The 15,597-nt window shown below is 46.4% G+C and overlaps 1 protein-coding gene across 1 annotated transcript in view; it reads left to right on the top strand.

Annotated features, from left to right (window-relative positions):
• Positions 1–15,597, top strand: part of LOC108801427 (solute carrier family 23 member 1-like) — a 139,151-nt gene that overhangs the window by 50,377 nt on the left and 73,177 nt on the right. The window contains exon 4 of the mRNA XM_018573320.1: positions 4,772–4,839. Within this exon, the coding sequence (XP_018428822.1) occupies positions 4,772–4,839 (68 nt within the window). The remainder of the gene's footprint in view (positions 1–4,771; positions 4,840–15,597) is intronic.

The following is a 15,597-nucleotide window of genomic DNA, read 5'->3' as shown; positions in this document are numbered from 1 at the left end:
TCCAAAATAAGACCCCGCGGTCACCTAGCTCAGTGTAAGTGATCAAACACAAGTGGCGTGATAGCCGGTTTATCTAGTATGGAATGAAATATTCCCTGTACAGTCTCAGCAAGATCCACGTTATCCGTGGCCTCAGGTAGACCGCGTATTCTAAGATTCGGGGGGGGGCGGCCCCTTCTTCGGGACGCAGAAGCGATCTGGCGACAGGTAAGTCGCCAGGATCGCTTCTGTTGTAAAGCCGACAGTCGGCTCTACAAGTTTAAACAGAGTCCTGGCGGCAAAAGTCACCGGGAGTCTGTTTAAACAGCCCCGATGCTGGCAACGTACACTGTACGTCGTCAGTCACGAAGGGGTTAAACAAAATCCTATAATTGAAAAAAACACAACAAAGGACTGTGTCCTTTTTATTTCGAAAAAAATTCCCAAAAATGTAATCCAGGGTCAATCATGACGTCCAGCGTTGTCCACAATGACGACGACTCTGGGAAATTAAAAAAACCTAGCGCCTGCTGACCCGACCACACGCGACAAACTCCCACCGCAGAATTTAGAATCTGACAGATGCCGGCCAAATTTAAACAAGTGACATCACCGCTAGCTCCGCCCAACTGTTTAAATTTGGCTGGCACCTGCCAGAGTCTTCTTGCAGGTCCCCGACAAATGAAAACAACTGGGTGGAGCCGGCCGTGACATCACGGACGGCTCCACCCAGTTGTCATTTGATGACAGCCCATTGTCCTCAAATAACCTGAGGATGCTGATCTGTCAATGAAGAACAACAACTGGGCAGAGCCAGCTGTGACATCACGGCTGGCTCCGCCCAATTGTCATTTGCGTGGAGAACGGTTGGCTTCGCAGACCGCTTTCCCCGCTTCGGCTGTGACTACGGCCTGTACGGGCTGTGAATAGCCTGTACAGCAGCCCTTCGGTTTGACTTAATTGAAGGGCTACGGCGGCCGAAGTGAGCCGAAGGATCAGCTGAAGCTACGGCTAGATCCTTCAGCTCCTTCGTTAATAATCCTCTTAATTTTGAAAATGACCATTGGTCTCTTATATTGCTTAAAAATATCACATCCCGAGATCTATAAGTTATATACTAATCTTGTGGTCTGCTACCTCTTTCCTACAAACATATCCACTAAATTTGGTGTTAGAGACACATATTAAGTGTCTTATAATATTCTAGCCGGGCCTCAGAAATAAAGCAAGAAATTTTTTTAATATGTTACTTCTTACAGAAGTGAACAGGGATTATGATTTATCCAAACAAGTTTCCATGATTTATCTGACAAAATAGCCATTGTAGATATCTTTTTCAGCCATTCTGGCAAAGGAGAAGGATCAATGTCCAAAGCCTCGCCAAAGAAAGGAAGATCCTCTGGATAGAGCAGAATTAACGACTTACTGTGTTTCCATGCTATGAGGCAGGATGGAAATCCCCTGTGATATGTGATATTTTTCTTACGGAGTGTCTCTAATACTGGACAAAGGGCACGGTGGCGGGCTAATGTCTTTTTAGCCAGATCAGGGAAAATTGTTATTTTCTTCCCTCCATATTCTGTCATTTGTAGTTGTTCTCAGCTTATGCAGGATTTCCTCTTTGTTCATATAATAATGGAGGCGACAGATAACATCTCGTGGGGCCTCCAAAATAAGACCCCGCGGTCACCTAGCTCAGTGTAAGTGATCAAACACAAGTGGCGTGATAGCCGGTTTATCTAGTATGGAATGAAATATTCCCTGTACAGTCTCAGCAAGATCCACGTTATCCGTGGCCTCAGGTAGACCGCGTATTCTAAGATTATTGCAGCGTCTGTGATTCTCATGATCCTCTTGCCATGATAGTAACGTCCGTTGAATCTGAGCTGTAGAGTTAATTTGGGCCTGAGTTTCAGAGATGGCGGCAGCATATGTGTCTATGGGCTAGTTCACACCATAACTGCGTTCATCTGCGCAGCTTCAGTGCTATGCGTTTTCAGTGGCGTAACCAGAGTTATGGGCGCCCGGGGCAGAATTTTTTTTCCGCCCCCCCCCATTATATAAACATCCACTCTGGTTATAAGGATAATTCAACAAATGTAAAGAGCATTACATTTTTAATGTTGATAAAGAGCATTACATTTTTTATGAATAAACACTTGTTAATACGATAGAAAAAAAATAACTAATGACGACTTTATGAATGTTTTAGGAAGTTATGAAAATTCAAACCACTGATGTGATACATGTGTTGCCACATACTAGATTTTTATAAACCTGAATATTGCAATAGTAGAGCCTTAACAAAAAAAGAAACCTTTCAACTATATTTTAACTATGCGAGATTTTTCTGTGGCAAAGCGGTCAATGACTTTGTCAAAATTAATTCTTGACGACAGCTCATTTTCTATTGACAGTATAGCCAAGTTTGAAAGCCTTGTTTGATCCATCGTAGAACGCAAGTATGACTTTATGAGTTTGAGCTTTGAAAAACTCCGCTCACAAGTGGCTACGGACACTGCAACTGTTAGAAATATTCTAAGCACGACCGATATGTTGGTAAAACTTTCAACTAAACGCCATTTTACAATGAATTGTAAAAGCTCTAAAACGCCCCATTCTCTAATTTCATTTTCAAATTCAGGTGTAGCCGACTTAAAAGTTGCAAGCTGTCTTTGTAATCGTTTAATTTCTTCCAGCATCTCTTCAGCATTCAGCTCTGGGTAAACAGAGCAGACATGCTCTATTTGATTTCGAATATACTGATCTTGGTCATTGGCATTAAGCAGGACAGAAACATGCAAAAACCCAAATCGGTTGGCATATTCTTTTAGCTGTTCTGTTCGCCTTACAATTTCAAAATGAAGCCGATCAATAGTTTCCAGCTGCTCTCGCTCAATTTCTTCAAGCAATGTAAGACCAGCATCTGTTGCATTATTTTCCCCAGGCATTTGCTTTCGCCGGCGAATGCGTCTTTCCCACGATATGTTGTTGGTGCGACAACTTGTTTGGGCCTTTTCCTTGGCCTCTTTAACCAAAGTGTCACGATTTTCTGAAAAAAATTTAGCCAAAGAATCCATCTTTACATGACACATATCTAAGGCCAGGCCAGATTTTTGAAGGTATAGTTGAGCATCATTGATTTCTTTTAAAATAGGATTCCACAAGTACAAATATGCCAAGAAAGAATAATTCAAAAGACTTGCAATGATGCACCCAGCGTCATTTTTGGTGTCTGCCGTTTCATTGGAGCCATCTCTTAGCTCTTCTAATGTGTCAATTATAGCATCTATCTGCTGAGCAAGGGCAGAAATTGCATCATGCCTGGAACTCCACCTCATGTCTGCCACTCTTTTAACTCTGATTGGCACAGAGGAGGTCAGTACATCCCATCTGTGTGTAGACTTAGAAAAAAATGTGTACAACCTTTCAAGAGTACCAAAAAATTTTGTAGAATTTGTGGTTGTACCAGCTGCATGTACACCAGCTAAATTTAATGAATGGTTGTTGCAAGGGATGAAAAAGGCTGTAGGATTTATGTTGGTTATGCGCTTTTGTACACCGCTGATATGCCCAGCCATTGTTGCAGCGTTGTCATACCCTTGTCCATAACAATTTTGGATATCGAGACCATCTGCAAGCAGTTTGTTACAAATCTCATCTTAGATGAGCGTACTATGGCCATGTTTAGTGAGGGACACATGCAGTGGCAAATTAAACGAGAGGGGGGTGCCGGCGGCCGGCGCCCCCCCTCGGCTCTGCGCCTGGGGCAGCCGCACCGGCTGCCCCCCAGTTGTTACGCCACTGTGCGTTTTGTCAAGTTTTTACCGCAATTTTTATGCTTTTTTAAAATGTGCTTTCAGGTGCAGTACAGTGCGTTTGCATGCGGTTTTGATGTGTTCCAGTGCGATCAGGTGCCGCTAAAATGAAACCAGCAGTATTTTTTCTGACTGCATCGGAACAGACTGCACTGGTGTGAACAGAGCACCAGAAATCCCATTGGAAAGCATTGTGATGCAGCTGTCAAACTGAACGGACTGCATCACAACTGCATCTGGTGTGAACTGGCTCTAAGCGAGTCTCGGATTTCTCAACCCATTGCAACAGGTGGGTAACCTCTCCGCGTAATGAATATGTCTGCCTTCAAAGAGTGTTCGAGTCTCAAACATCTCCACAAGTTCAGTCTTTGTAGGTAGTGCTCTGATTAGTTTCTCCATCCGGACATTGGGATGTTCAGCTCGTTCCTCTCTTCTCCAGCCGGGTGGATGACGAAGCTACACCACGTACAGTCGAGTGCTCTGGAGTGTCCGAGGTCGGGTATCGCCCAATATGTCCCTGTGGCGTTAGTCCTTGCAGCATCTGGCCATGTTACTTTCGTCTTCATTTGGGAAAGATGTGTAGACTTGTATCGCAAAAAGCTTGGGTTTTCAAATAAGTGGGTGAGTGATAAGAGAACTTTTGCTAGAAGCATCAATCTGCGTACACTCTCCTTTTTCATACACCTTAATCATTGGCCATGAAGAGCTGTCTGACGCTAGTCTGTTCCAGGTTTCTCGATAAGCTAATTTTCTCCATTGCATTTTATAAATTTTACAATAATTTTTTTTTACTGTGCTTTGATCTCTGCTCATTGTTCTTTAAAATATTTATTTCATTCAGAATGTGGAATTTTCCCTATTCTCAATAGGGCTGCAGGTCTTGGGTCTTTTATACTGATGTGACTGTTTATCAAGAGACATTCAGCGCAATAGGAGCACAAGATTCTGACCTATTTTTTTTTAACTTTGTTTAGAGGAGATTTATGGAAATGGTACACTGCCAATCAACACATCACATATCTGGGAGCCTAGAATACGAGAGGTAAGCAATGCAACATACAACAATAATGTTTACCTATTCAAGGTACAGAAAAACAAGGCAGTGCAACACATCTCGTATCTAAATGTGTGGGGGTGAGAGGCAGAGAGACACACACTTGAAGGGGGCAGGCAGAGCTGTGAAGAGAACGCTATTGTTGCTTCAGGTTATGGGTGGGACAGACGTGTTCGGTTCGTATTTGAACGGCCGAAAAGTTTGAATTCGAACTTGAACCCAATGCAAGTCAATGGTGGTCGAACGTTCAGAAATGATTGTCCCCTTTAAGAGGGCTTATATGCAAGGTATTGGTCATAAAAGGTGTATGGGGTACTGCCCTAGGGGACAGGAATCAATAAAAAAAAAACGTTTTTAAAGGAACAGTGATTGTTACATGACTTAAAGGGTAAGAATAAAAATGACATTTTTTTTCAAATATTGTGTCTGGGGGGTCCCCATAAACTGCCTGTGAAGTAGCGGATCTGTATGATGTCTAGAACATGCTGCAGCAAAACGTTGACATTTAAAAGGGAAAAAAAAATAAAAAATGTTTTTTACTCTTAAAGCCAGAGGTGTAACTAGAACCTTCAGTGCCCCGGTGCAAGAAACCATGAAGCCCCCCCACCCCCAACCGCCATGGCACCGCATGTTAACAGGAAGGCTGCCGAGGTCCCCAGCAAGCATGGGACCTCGCGTACAGACGGGATTACAGAGAAAACCACCATTTATTTACAAAGTACTCCTTTGTAATTGTTAATTGTGACCGTTAATAATATACCGTCCATGGCAGGAAATGATGGATGGCAGGAAATGATGGGTGGAATATTATTAACAGTCACAATTAACGATTTACAGTAAACAAGATATTAACTAATTTAAACAAGATACTTTGTGAATAAATCCCGGTTTCCTCAATAATACTGGTCTGTGCGCAAGCGCAGATGCTGAGGTTGGCTAATTCGACTACGCCAGCATTCTCGACAGAACACCGGTATCTGCGTTTAGTATCGGGCATTTTCACGAGTATGAGTACTTGTGAAAATGCCCAGTATTAGCACTGGTGCATCCCAATTAATAATATAATGCATTGCTTGGACTTGTAGTCCTACATAGTTGGAGCTATTCTGCATTACTGTATAATCATCATACAGCAATGCAGAATACCACCAGCTATGCAGGACTACAAGTCCTAGCAATACATTATAATAGAAGTCTGCACTACAGAATCCCACTACACCAGCATCCCCCCCTTCCCACTCCAGACTTACCTTCCGTCTCCTGCAGGGCCTTCTTTCTCTCCTTGCTTCCGTGGCCAGGGGGCGGGGCTAAGTGGAGAGGGTCCTCACACAGCAGAATGTGCTGCCCGGCGGTGCCTGCAGCACATTCTGCGGGACAGAGGCGGCTCTTGACTTTGTGAGGCCTTAGGCGAAACTCAAACGTGAGGCCCCTCCCCCACTTCCACCCATAATGAAAAGGTTGTACGCAGAGTACAGGGATGTGACGCAGAGTACAGGGGTGAGACGCACAGAGAGGTGGGACGCACAGTAGAGAGGTGGGATGCACAGTACAGGGGGACGCACAGTACAGAGGGGGACGCACAGTACAGGGGGGAATGCACAGTACAGAGACTTACAGTAGATATAGATGGTCTGATGTTCTGCCTTCTTCCTCTCCTGGTGGGCGGTGGGGAAGCAGCGATGTCTCCTGTTCCTGTGGAGCCTCCAGTCAGCATGGTGGCCCAGTCTTCTTCCTGTTCTTCTCTCCTTCTGTCAACCAATATTGGTGGTGCACATTGCTGCCAAGGAGCCCGACTACTGAATCGGGCATCAGAGAGGCAGCTGAACGACTTTTCTCCTCCCCGGCCGCTGCAGCTACAGAGCGGCCGGGAGGAGAGAAATGACAGGTCGGGTCGCTGCTGCGGCGGCCGTTTAAAGGGGCCTCCGCGTCAGGGAAGGAGTGGTACTATCTCGGGGGGGGCCCTCTTCTAAGTCATGTTGAAATCACTGTTCCTTTAAAAACTGTGTATTTTGTTTGTTTTTTCATTGATTCCTGTCCCCCCAGGGCAGTACCCGGACCCCCATACACATTTTATGGCCAATAACTTGCATATAAGCCCTCTTAAACGGGACAATTATTTTTGAAAGTTCGACCCCCATTGACTTGCATTAGGTTTGAGTTCGAACCCAGCCCATCACTAACATGCACCATATCAGAGACTGGCGAACCAATGGAGGAAGACGAATCTGCTGGGTAAGGTACAAGCGACAAGCCATCCCACTGATCAAAAAAATTGCACTGTAATAACCACTGGTACCGTTGACTCCTGGAGACCTAAGACATGAATGGCCTGCCACGCAGATAGCAGCGGAGTTCGCATTATCGCTCAGGCTTCCTCTTGAACCCGTGACAACATCCTCGGAGGAAGACAGACTCTCACTACCGTAGAATCAAACAGAATTCCCAAGTATTCGAGGCTCTGGGATGGAACCTTTTTATTTGTTCAACAGCCAACCAAACTTCGTGAGGGATTGGATCACTCGATCTCGATGCTTTTCGGCCTGACTGGTGGAGGATGCAAGGAGCAGTAAATCGTCCAAGTAGTGGTAAGTTTGGATCCCTGTCATCCCTAGGAGAGCTATTTGTGCTGACGGAACCTTGTTGAATGTCCTTGGAGCCGTGGAGAGGCAGAAGGGAAGGCATCAAAATTGGAAGTGCCTGGAGCCCACCATAAAACGTATGAAATGCTGATGTCTGCGGAATATTGGTATATGCAGGCAGGCCCAACTATTGTCAGAACTTTCAGGAAGCCTTCTTCACCAAAAACAAAGGAGAATAAACCCCTAGGCCCCTTTCCGCCACTGGCACCGGAACGATGGCCCAAGAATGCAGCAATTCTATGATATAGGTTTGCAAACAACCCCATTTCTTTGGAGAGGAGGGGATCCTGGTCTGAACAAAGACAGACAGAGGGGGCCTTCTGGAAAACTCTATCCGATAACCTGTTTTGATTATCTTGAGGATCCATCTGTCGGTATGCTGTCCGCCCACAACGGCTCGCAAAGAGACAACCTTGTGTCAAGGCGGCCGGGTATGCTGGATCTCAGCTGCGGAAGTAAGAGGGTTTGGCTTAGGAAAAGGTGGTTCAGTGGGTGGTTCCCCGGTACACTCAGTGCGGCGGGGATACCGCACGCATCATATGCCACCTGACCCTGTCCTAGTAACATGCCTCTGTAGGGTTGAAGGGTCCTGTACAAGGTGTCTATTATTTAGGATGAGGGGGGAGTTTGACTAAATTCTGAGTGGTGCCTATTAAGCAAGTACTGACATATATCACAATTATCAATATGATTATTCTTGAGCATCAGCTCCTGGTAGAGTTCCCATTAATACATATGTACACCGATATCAAGGTATGAAAGAGCAGTTGCTACTTGTATAACAGATGGTGGTTTGATAGGCTCAACAGTAGTAAGTATGCACACTGAGTTGATATCACATGTGGTCTAACGGATCTCTATTGCCATAAGTTATTCACTATGGAGAGCTTTATATTGAGTTCATATAGGTTCCATACAGTTAGGATATAATGCCAGATAGACACAACAAGCAGAGATCACAGGTGTGCAGATATGCCAAGCAGCTGAAGCAAAGGTATGTCTGTCTTATCAGACCCCAGGTACTTGCGCTTAGATGTGGTTCACACTGCAGGGGATTTGTAAGGCTTCCTGGTTGGCAGTGATATGCAGGACCTCAGATCTGGGTCAATGGCTGTGTCAGCGGCGTAGCACTCTCCAGGCAGCAGGGTATCAGAGAGTGTAGGTTCAGGGCAGAGCTGGCGGGTTCACTGTTCGTTACTCGACGCTCTACAACAAGAGAACGCCAAGTGAATGAAACAGCTGCAGTTTTACGAGCGGGGCCGCGCACCGTGGGAGGAGCTCGGCGTGACGTCACCACTGAGACGGCACGCCGCGGGAATGAGGGGACGCGCCGGGCGAATCTATAACAGTACCCCCTCCTTAAGGACACCCCACCGGGGAGTCTGCGGGGAGAAGGTTTGGACGGGTGTCTGGAAAGAAAGGTCCTCAACAATTTAGGAGCATTTACGTCTTCACAGTTTTCCCAGGAGTCCTCCTGGGGTCCATACCCCCTCCACCTGATGAGGTACTGCAGTTTATGTCTGTGGAAACGAGCGTCCAGGATTTGGTCCACCTCGAACTCTTGCTCCCCCTGAACCGAAACAGGTGGAGGGACAGGAGGCGTTCTATCACGAAAAGTATTGGCCCTGTGGGGCTTCAGGAGCGAGACATGAAATGTAGAATGTATTTTTAGGGTGTGTGGTAGAGTAAGCCGGACCGCCACCGGATTGATGATCTTCTCTATAGGGTATGGTCCGATAAAAAGCCGACTAAGCTTTTTGGAGGGAGTACTGAGGACAATATTCTTGGTAGATAACCAGACAAGATCCCCGACTACGTAGTGAGGGGGTTCACGCCTCCTGAGGTCAGGTTTACCCTCTCCGTTTTCCCATTCGTCTGAGGGTGATGTGCGCTGGATGAGGCTTGGTCAATCCCCAACCGGTTGCATATGGCCTTCCAGAATCTAGAAACGAACTGGGCCCCACGATCCGAGATGACTACGGACGGCACTCCATGTAACTTAATTACATTGGTTAGGAAGGCATCAGCCGTCTCTCTAGCGTTGGGTAACCCTTTTAAAGGTAAGAAATGGCTCATCTTGGTGAATAGATCAACTACCACTAGGACAGTATTATGATTCCGAGAAGATGGTAGCTCAACAATCAAGTCTAGGGAGACCTTTTCCCAGGGAGTACCTGGAATTGGGAGGTTTGCTAACAGACCATATGGCCGACCTTTGGATGATTTGCAAGTGAAGCAAATCTCGCATGTTGATACGAATTGTCTGATGTCTCTAGTCATTTGAGGCCACCAGAAGTAACGCTGGATATGATCTATAGACTTACTCATACCTGGATGGCCAGCAAGGAGTGTATCATGGAGTAACTTCAGAACAGGGACTTGCATAGAAGGAGGAACGTACAATTTGTCGCCCTTGTACAACAGACCTTCTTGGTCCTCCTGAAGGTCAGGAGGGGTATTGCCATCTAATGCCGCTAAGGCGTCCTTAAGCTGTCCTTTGAGACTGATTGTGGAAGCAATTATTCGATTAGCTGGAATAATCGTTCCCCACTCCAATGGGGTGGCACCTGGCTCCTCCCGCCGGGATAGAGCATCCACCTTGCCGTTTTAGTTTCCAGGCCTGTAAGTTATAATAAAGTCAAACCTGTTAAGGAAGAAACTCCATCTAACTTGTCTAGAGGAGAGAGTTCTGTTGGTCTGCAAATACTGTAGGTTCCTATGGTCTGTGTAAATAGTGAATGGAATCCGTGTACCTTCTAGCAGATGCCTCCAGTGTTCCAAAGCTTTTATGGCGAGCAGTTATTTCCCACCAATGGAGTAATTCCGTTCCGCGGAAGTCAATGATCGTGAAAAGAAAGCCACAGGGTGAAGTGGGGAGGAGAGGACCTCTCGTTGAGACAGGACAGCCCCAATGGCCACGTCTGATGCGTCGACCTCCAGGATGTAAGTTAGTTCTGGAACTGGAAGACGCAATATGGGGGCGGAAGAAAATCGCTGTTTGAGCTCCATGAAGGCAGCTTGGGCCTCAGGTGTCCAAGAGTATTTTGAGTGGATGCTGGTGAGTTGTGACAACAGTTTGACTACTGATGAGAATTTTTTTATAAATTTTTGGTAAAAGTTAGCGAATCCCAGGAACCTCTGTAGGGCCTTCCGGGATTGGAACAGGCCATTTGATAATGCAGTAGACCTTGGAGTTATCCATTTCGATGCCGTTAGGTGAAATGATGTAGCCGAGAAAAGGAATTGTGTGGGATTCGAATGTACACTTTTCGAGCTTTGCATAAAGGTTGTGAGCTCTGAGCCGAGATAGGACCCACCTAACATGCTTTCGATGTTCCTGCAGGTCGTTGGAGAATATTAAAATATCGTCTAGATAGACCACAACGCATACATCAAGGAGGTCTCGGAAGATATCATTGATAAAAGCTTAAAAGGTGTCAGGGGCATTGCACAACCCGAAAGGCATGACATTATACTCAAACAACCCGTATCTAGTGCGAAAAGCTGTTTTCCATTCGTCCCCTGAACGGATTCTTATGAGATTGTACGCCCCTTTTAGATCGAGCTCTGTAAAGACCTTTGATGACCGTAATCTCTTTATAAGCTCGGGTATTAAAGGTAGGGGGTAGCGATTTTTTACGGTGATTCTGTTCAGTGCTCTCTAGTCAATGATCGGTCAGAGACTATGGTCTTTATTTTTCACAAAGAACATACCTGAACCAGCAGGAGAGGAAGAAGGGCTGATAAACCCTTTTTAGGTTGTCTTCAAGATATTGCTTTAAATGTTGCAACTCAGGTGCAGAAAGTGGGTAGATGCGGCCTGCGGGTATAGAGCTACCCAGAAGTAGGTTGATAGGGCAGTCATATGATCTATGTGGTGGCAGAGAATCTGCGGCCTTACTACTGAAGACATCTAAAAATTCCCTGTATTGAGAGGGAACTGATGAAGTCACAACCTGTATTAGAGGGTTGTGGGGGAAACAGGTCTCCAGGCAATACTGAGAATCAAGCTTGACAGCGTTCTGCGACCATAGAATTGTGGGCTGGTGCAATTTCAACCAGGGTAATCCTAGGATTATGGGAAAGTTGGGGGATGGAATCACCTCAAAGGTAAGGTACTCAGTATGATTCGGTGGAGCGGTTATGCGAATGGGTTGTGTCTCACTGGAGATGGGACCTGTGGGTGGAGTGGTTCCGTCAATGAAAGTGACCACGAGAGGAGAATCTTTTGCTAGGGTAGGGATTTTATTGCGGTTGACTAAATTAACATCAATGAAATTTCCGCAAGAGCCTGAATCAACCATGGCTTCAGTTTGGATACGGTTTTGCTCCCACTGTAGGGTTAAAGAAACAAAGATGTAGTTATTTGGGGAAGAATTTAAGGGAAACATCGTGCAGAGGTGTGAGTTCTTACCTTCGGTCTTCCTTCTGACCAAGGGGCATGACTCCACTGTATGTTCTGGAGCTGCGCAGTACATACAAAGGTTTTTCTGGTGCCTGCGGAGCCTCTCACCCTGGGACAAGGGTCCTCTAACCGAACCGACCTCCATGGCCTCTTCTACCTGTATAGGAGTGGACTTGCGGGATGGTGTTGGTTGACCAGAGGTTCTTTCCGCACGTCTCTCACGGAGGCGGCGGTCTATGTCAATCGACCTGAGCATGAGTGTCTCTAAGGTGGCTGGCAGTTCGATAAGAGCAAGCTCGTCTTTAAGCGATTCAGAAAGGCCTAACCTGAACTGGTTCCTGAGGCCTATATCGTTCCACTCTGTGTCACAGGCCCATCTCTTAAACTGAGCAATATAGTCCTCCACTGGCCGGGAACCTTGTTTGAGGCTGCGTAGGGTGGCTTCTGCTGTGAGCTGTTTGCTTGTGTCTTCATATAGAAGAGACATGGCATGCAAAAAGTCAGGCAGAGACTCAAGGATTGGATCATCGTTCTCGAGGTAAGTATCGGCCCAGGCCCGTGGTTCTCCACGCAGATAGGAAATGAGGGATCTAACTTTTAAGGCGTCAGTGGAGTAGGTGCGAGGTTTAAGATCAAACATAAGCTGGCAGGAACTAATGAACTCCCGGAAATGTTTCCTATTCCCTGAGAATACCTCAGGGGATGATACCTTGGGTTCCGGGCCTTCTCTGGGGTCTGGGTGGTTGTTCACATGTCCCACCATGTAATTCCGTAATCTTTGGTTCTCCTCCTGTAATTCGGTCACCCTAGTGGTCAGGATGTCCATACGTTGTGTGAGGTTCATGACATGGGCTGCGAGTTCCGCTGGATCCATCACTGAAGGTTCTCTTGTTATGTCAAGGCGGCCGGGTATGCTGGATCTCAGCTGCGGAAGTAAGATGGTTTGGCTTAGGAAAAGGTGGTTCATTGGGCGGTTCCCCGGTACACTCAGTGCGGCGGGGATACCGTACGCATCATATGCCACCTGACCCTGTCCTAGTAACACGCCTCTGTAGGGTTGAAGGGTCCTGTACAAGGTGTCTATTATTTAGGATGAGGGGGGAGTTTGACTAAATTCTGAGTGGTGCCTATTAAGCAAGTACTGACATATATCACAATTATCAATATGATTATTCTTGAGCATCAGCTCCTGGTAGAGTTCCCATTAATACATATGTACACCGATATCAAGGTATGAAAGAGCAGTTGCTACTTGTATAACAGATGGTGGTTTGATAGGCTCAACAGTAGTAAGTATGCACACTGAGTTGATATCACATGTGGTCTAACGGATCTCTATTGCCATAAGTTATTCACTATGGAGAGCTTTATATTGAGTTCATATAGGTTCCATACAGTTAGGATATAATGCCAGATAGACACAACAAGCAGAGATCACAGGTGTGCAGATATGCCAAGCAGCTGAAGCAAAGGTATGTCTGTCTTATCAGACCCCAGGTACTTGCGCTTAGATGTGGTTCACACTGCAGGGGATTTGTAAGGCTTCCTGGTTGTCAGTGATATGCAGGACCTCAGATTCAGGTCAATGCTGTGTCAGCGGCGTAGCACTCTCCAGACAGCAGGGTATCAGAGAGTGTAGGTTCAGGGCAGAGAGGGCGGGTTAACTGTTCGTTACTCGACGCTCTGCAACAAGAGAACGCAGAGTGAACGAAACAGCTGGGAGGAGCTCGGCGTGACGTCACCACTGAGACGGCGCGCCGCAAGAATGAGGGGACGCACCGGGCGAATCTATGACACCCTGCTCCTACGGGAACCGCATGAGCGCTCCTACGGGAACCGCATGGATCCACCTGGGCCCTTGCCTCTTGCCAATTTTGAAAAAGAGTTCTGGCTCGACCTCCAGAAGGGACGAAAGAAGTCTTTGCCTGGCCTACAAGACTCCTTGTATCTGTCTCGTGAGGATTTTCCCAGAAAAAATGACTGGCACGGTCTCCTTCTGTCTTGGGGCATCAACCCTGACTTGTTGCTCGATACACGCTTTATCGCATCTTTCAGGGTCTTGCTTAAGAGGAGTGTTCCAGAGAATGCAATTAAACAAAGGCTTTGCTTTGAAGCTGCATCCGCCGACCATTGCCTAAGCCACAGAGCTGTTACTGATGTAACATGACCCTGGCCTCCAACTTGATTTGGCCCCCCGCCGCCTCAGCTACAAAGTCCGCCACCAATCTCAGGTTATCAAACAACAGCGATAACTCTGACACCTCTTGCTGATTGTACCTCTCCTCTAATCGAGAGACCCATGCTCGAATAGCGTGAGAAATAGAAGTCAGGGAGACTGCTGACCTACAAGCTGCCCCCGAGATCTGAAAGAGTCTCTTTAGGTCTGACTCCAATCTCCGATCCATAGGGTCACGGAACGACACTGAGTCCTCCAGGGGCAAAGTAATATGTCAGGACAACCTTTGTGAGGCTGCATCCTCCTTTGAAATCCGACTCCAAAATCTCCACCTAACACGTTTTAAAGTGCTAAAGCTTTGCTACCCTGTTAGAGAAGGTTTGTCTTCTGTCGACTCTCACCCACTCATGCTCAATAAGCTCTCTGCTCTCAAACATAAAGCTCTCTTCAGTTCAGGAAAATTTAATTGATTTTCCTAATAAAAATTAATTTTACCTATTAATTTATTTTATTTATTTATTTAGGATATTTTATTTATTTTCAGCTACTTTACATAGCAGCTTAGTAATAATTTATATTTTTTGGATTGAGGATTTTTTCCTTAAGCGCATATTATTGTTAAATTCTTCTTAAACTTATGCTTCTTAGCAGAGCGCTTGCTGGAACGCGTATAAGAATCCCCGGGGCTATGCGCCTCATCTGAGGGTAGTGCAGGGTCTATGTGTAGGCTATTTCCCCTGAAAAAGACCAACCCACCCCTTAGAATGGTGCTCTTTTTTTTTTTTTTGTAACAGAAAAAATGCATATCTCTACATCTCCTATGGGTGCTTTCCCTAGTGGGCTCACACTGGATTGTATCAGAGGAAAAAACAGGCAACATCGATCTACCAAATAAAATATAAATCTAACCACAGGCTCCAACATAAAAACTCCAAGGCTGTAACCCAAGGATATCCCTCACCTGTCCAGCTGCAGTTACACACCTCCACACTGCCAGGACCGGAACCTCTTCTCCTGAGCCACCGGCTTCCTTTTAACGATTCTTTGTTGCTAGCCAACGGGGATGCCAGCCTGCAGTCCCCTTCCTACATGAGATCTCTGCCAGCCCCACCTCCACTTCCTCCCGGCCACCAGTAGACTATTCTGCTCAACCCAGCGGCCGGGACTGACATCAGACACTGGGGCGGAGCCACCCTTCATGCACCGCTCCGCTGACATCATAACAGAGGAGCAACAGAAGGCGCAGTCTCCAGCCAGTCCTACACACGATCTCTCCTCACCGCTAGCCACAAGAGGTAAATAGAGCCTTCCTTCACTAGCCCACCAGGATACAATCTTCCAACAACTAATGCCCTGCACCCTGAGCGCCCACCATAAGGCAGATTTACTGCCAGACCGGCGGCCTTCTGTTCAGGAGATGTTGAACCTGGACAGGCCAACATCCGACCACATTAAGCCAGATATAGAAAGGAAACTCCAGCCAAAAGCCAGCCAAAGCGAAGACAAAAGAAGAACACTGGGCAAAC

The sequence above is a fragment of the Nanorana parkeri genome, unplaced genomic scaffold (genome assembly GCF_000935625.1).
Source record: "Nanorana parkeri isolate BGI_ZX_2015 unplaced genomic scaffold, ASM93562v1 scaffold2334, whole genome shotgun sequence".
In the NCBI taxonomy this organism is placed as follows: domain Eukaryota; kingdom Metazoa; phylum Chordata; class Amphibia; order Anura; family Dicroglossidae; genus Nanorana; species Nanorana parkeri.
Note: the sequence above shows the minus strand (reverse complement) of the source record. Positions and strands in the feature narration are given on the sequence as shown.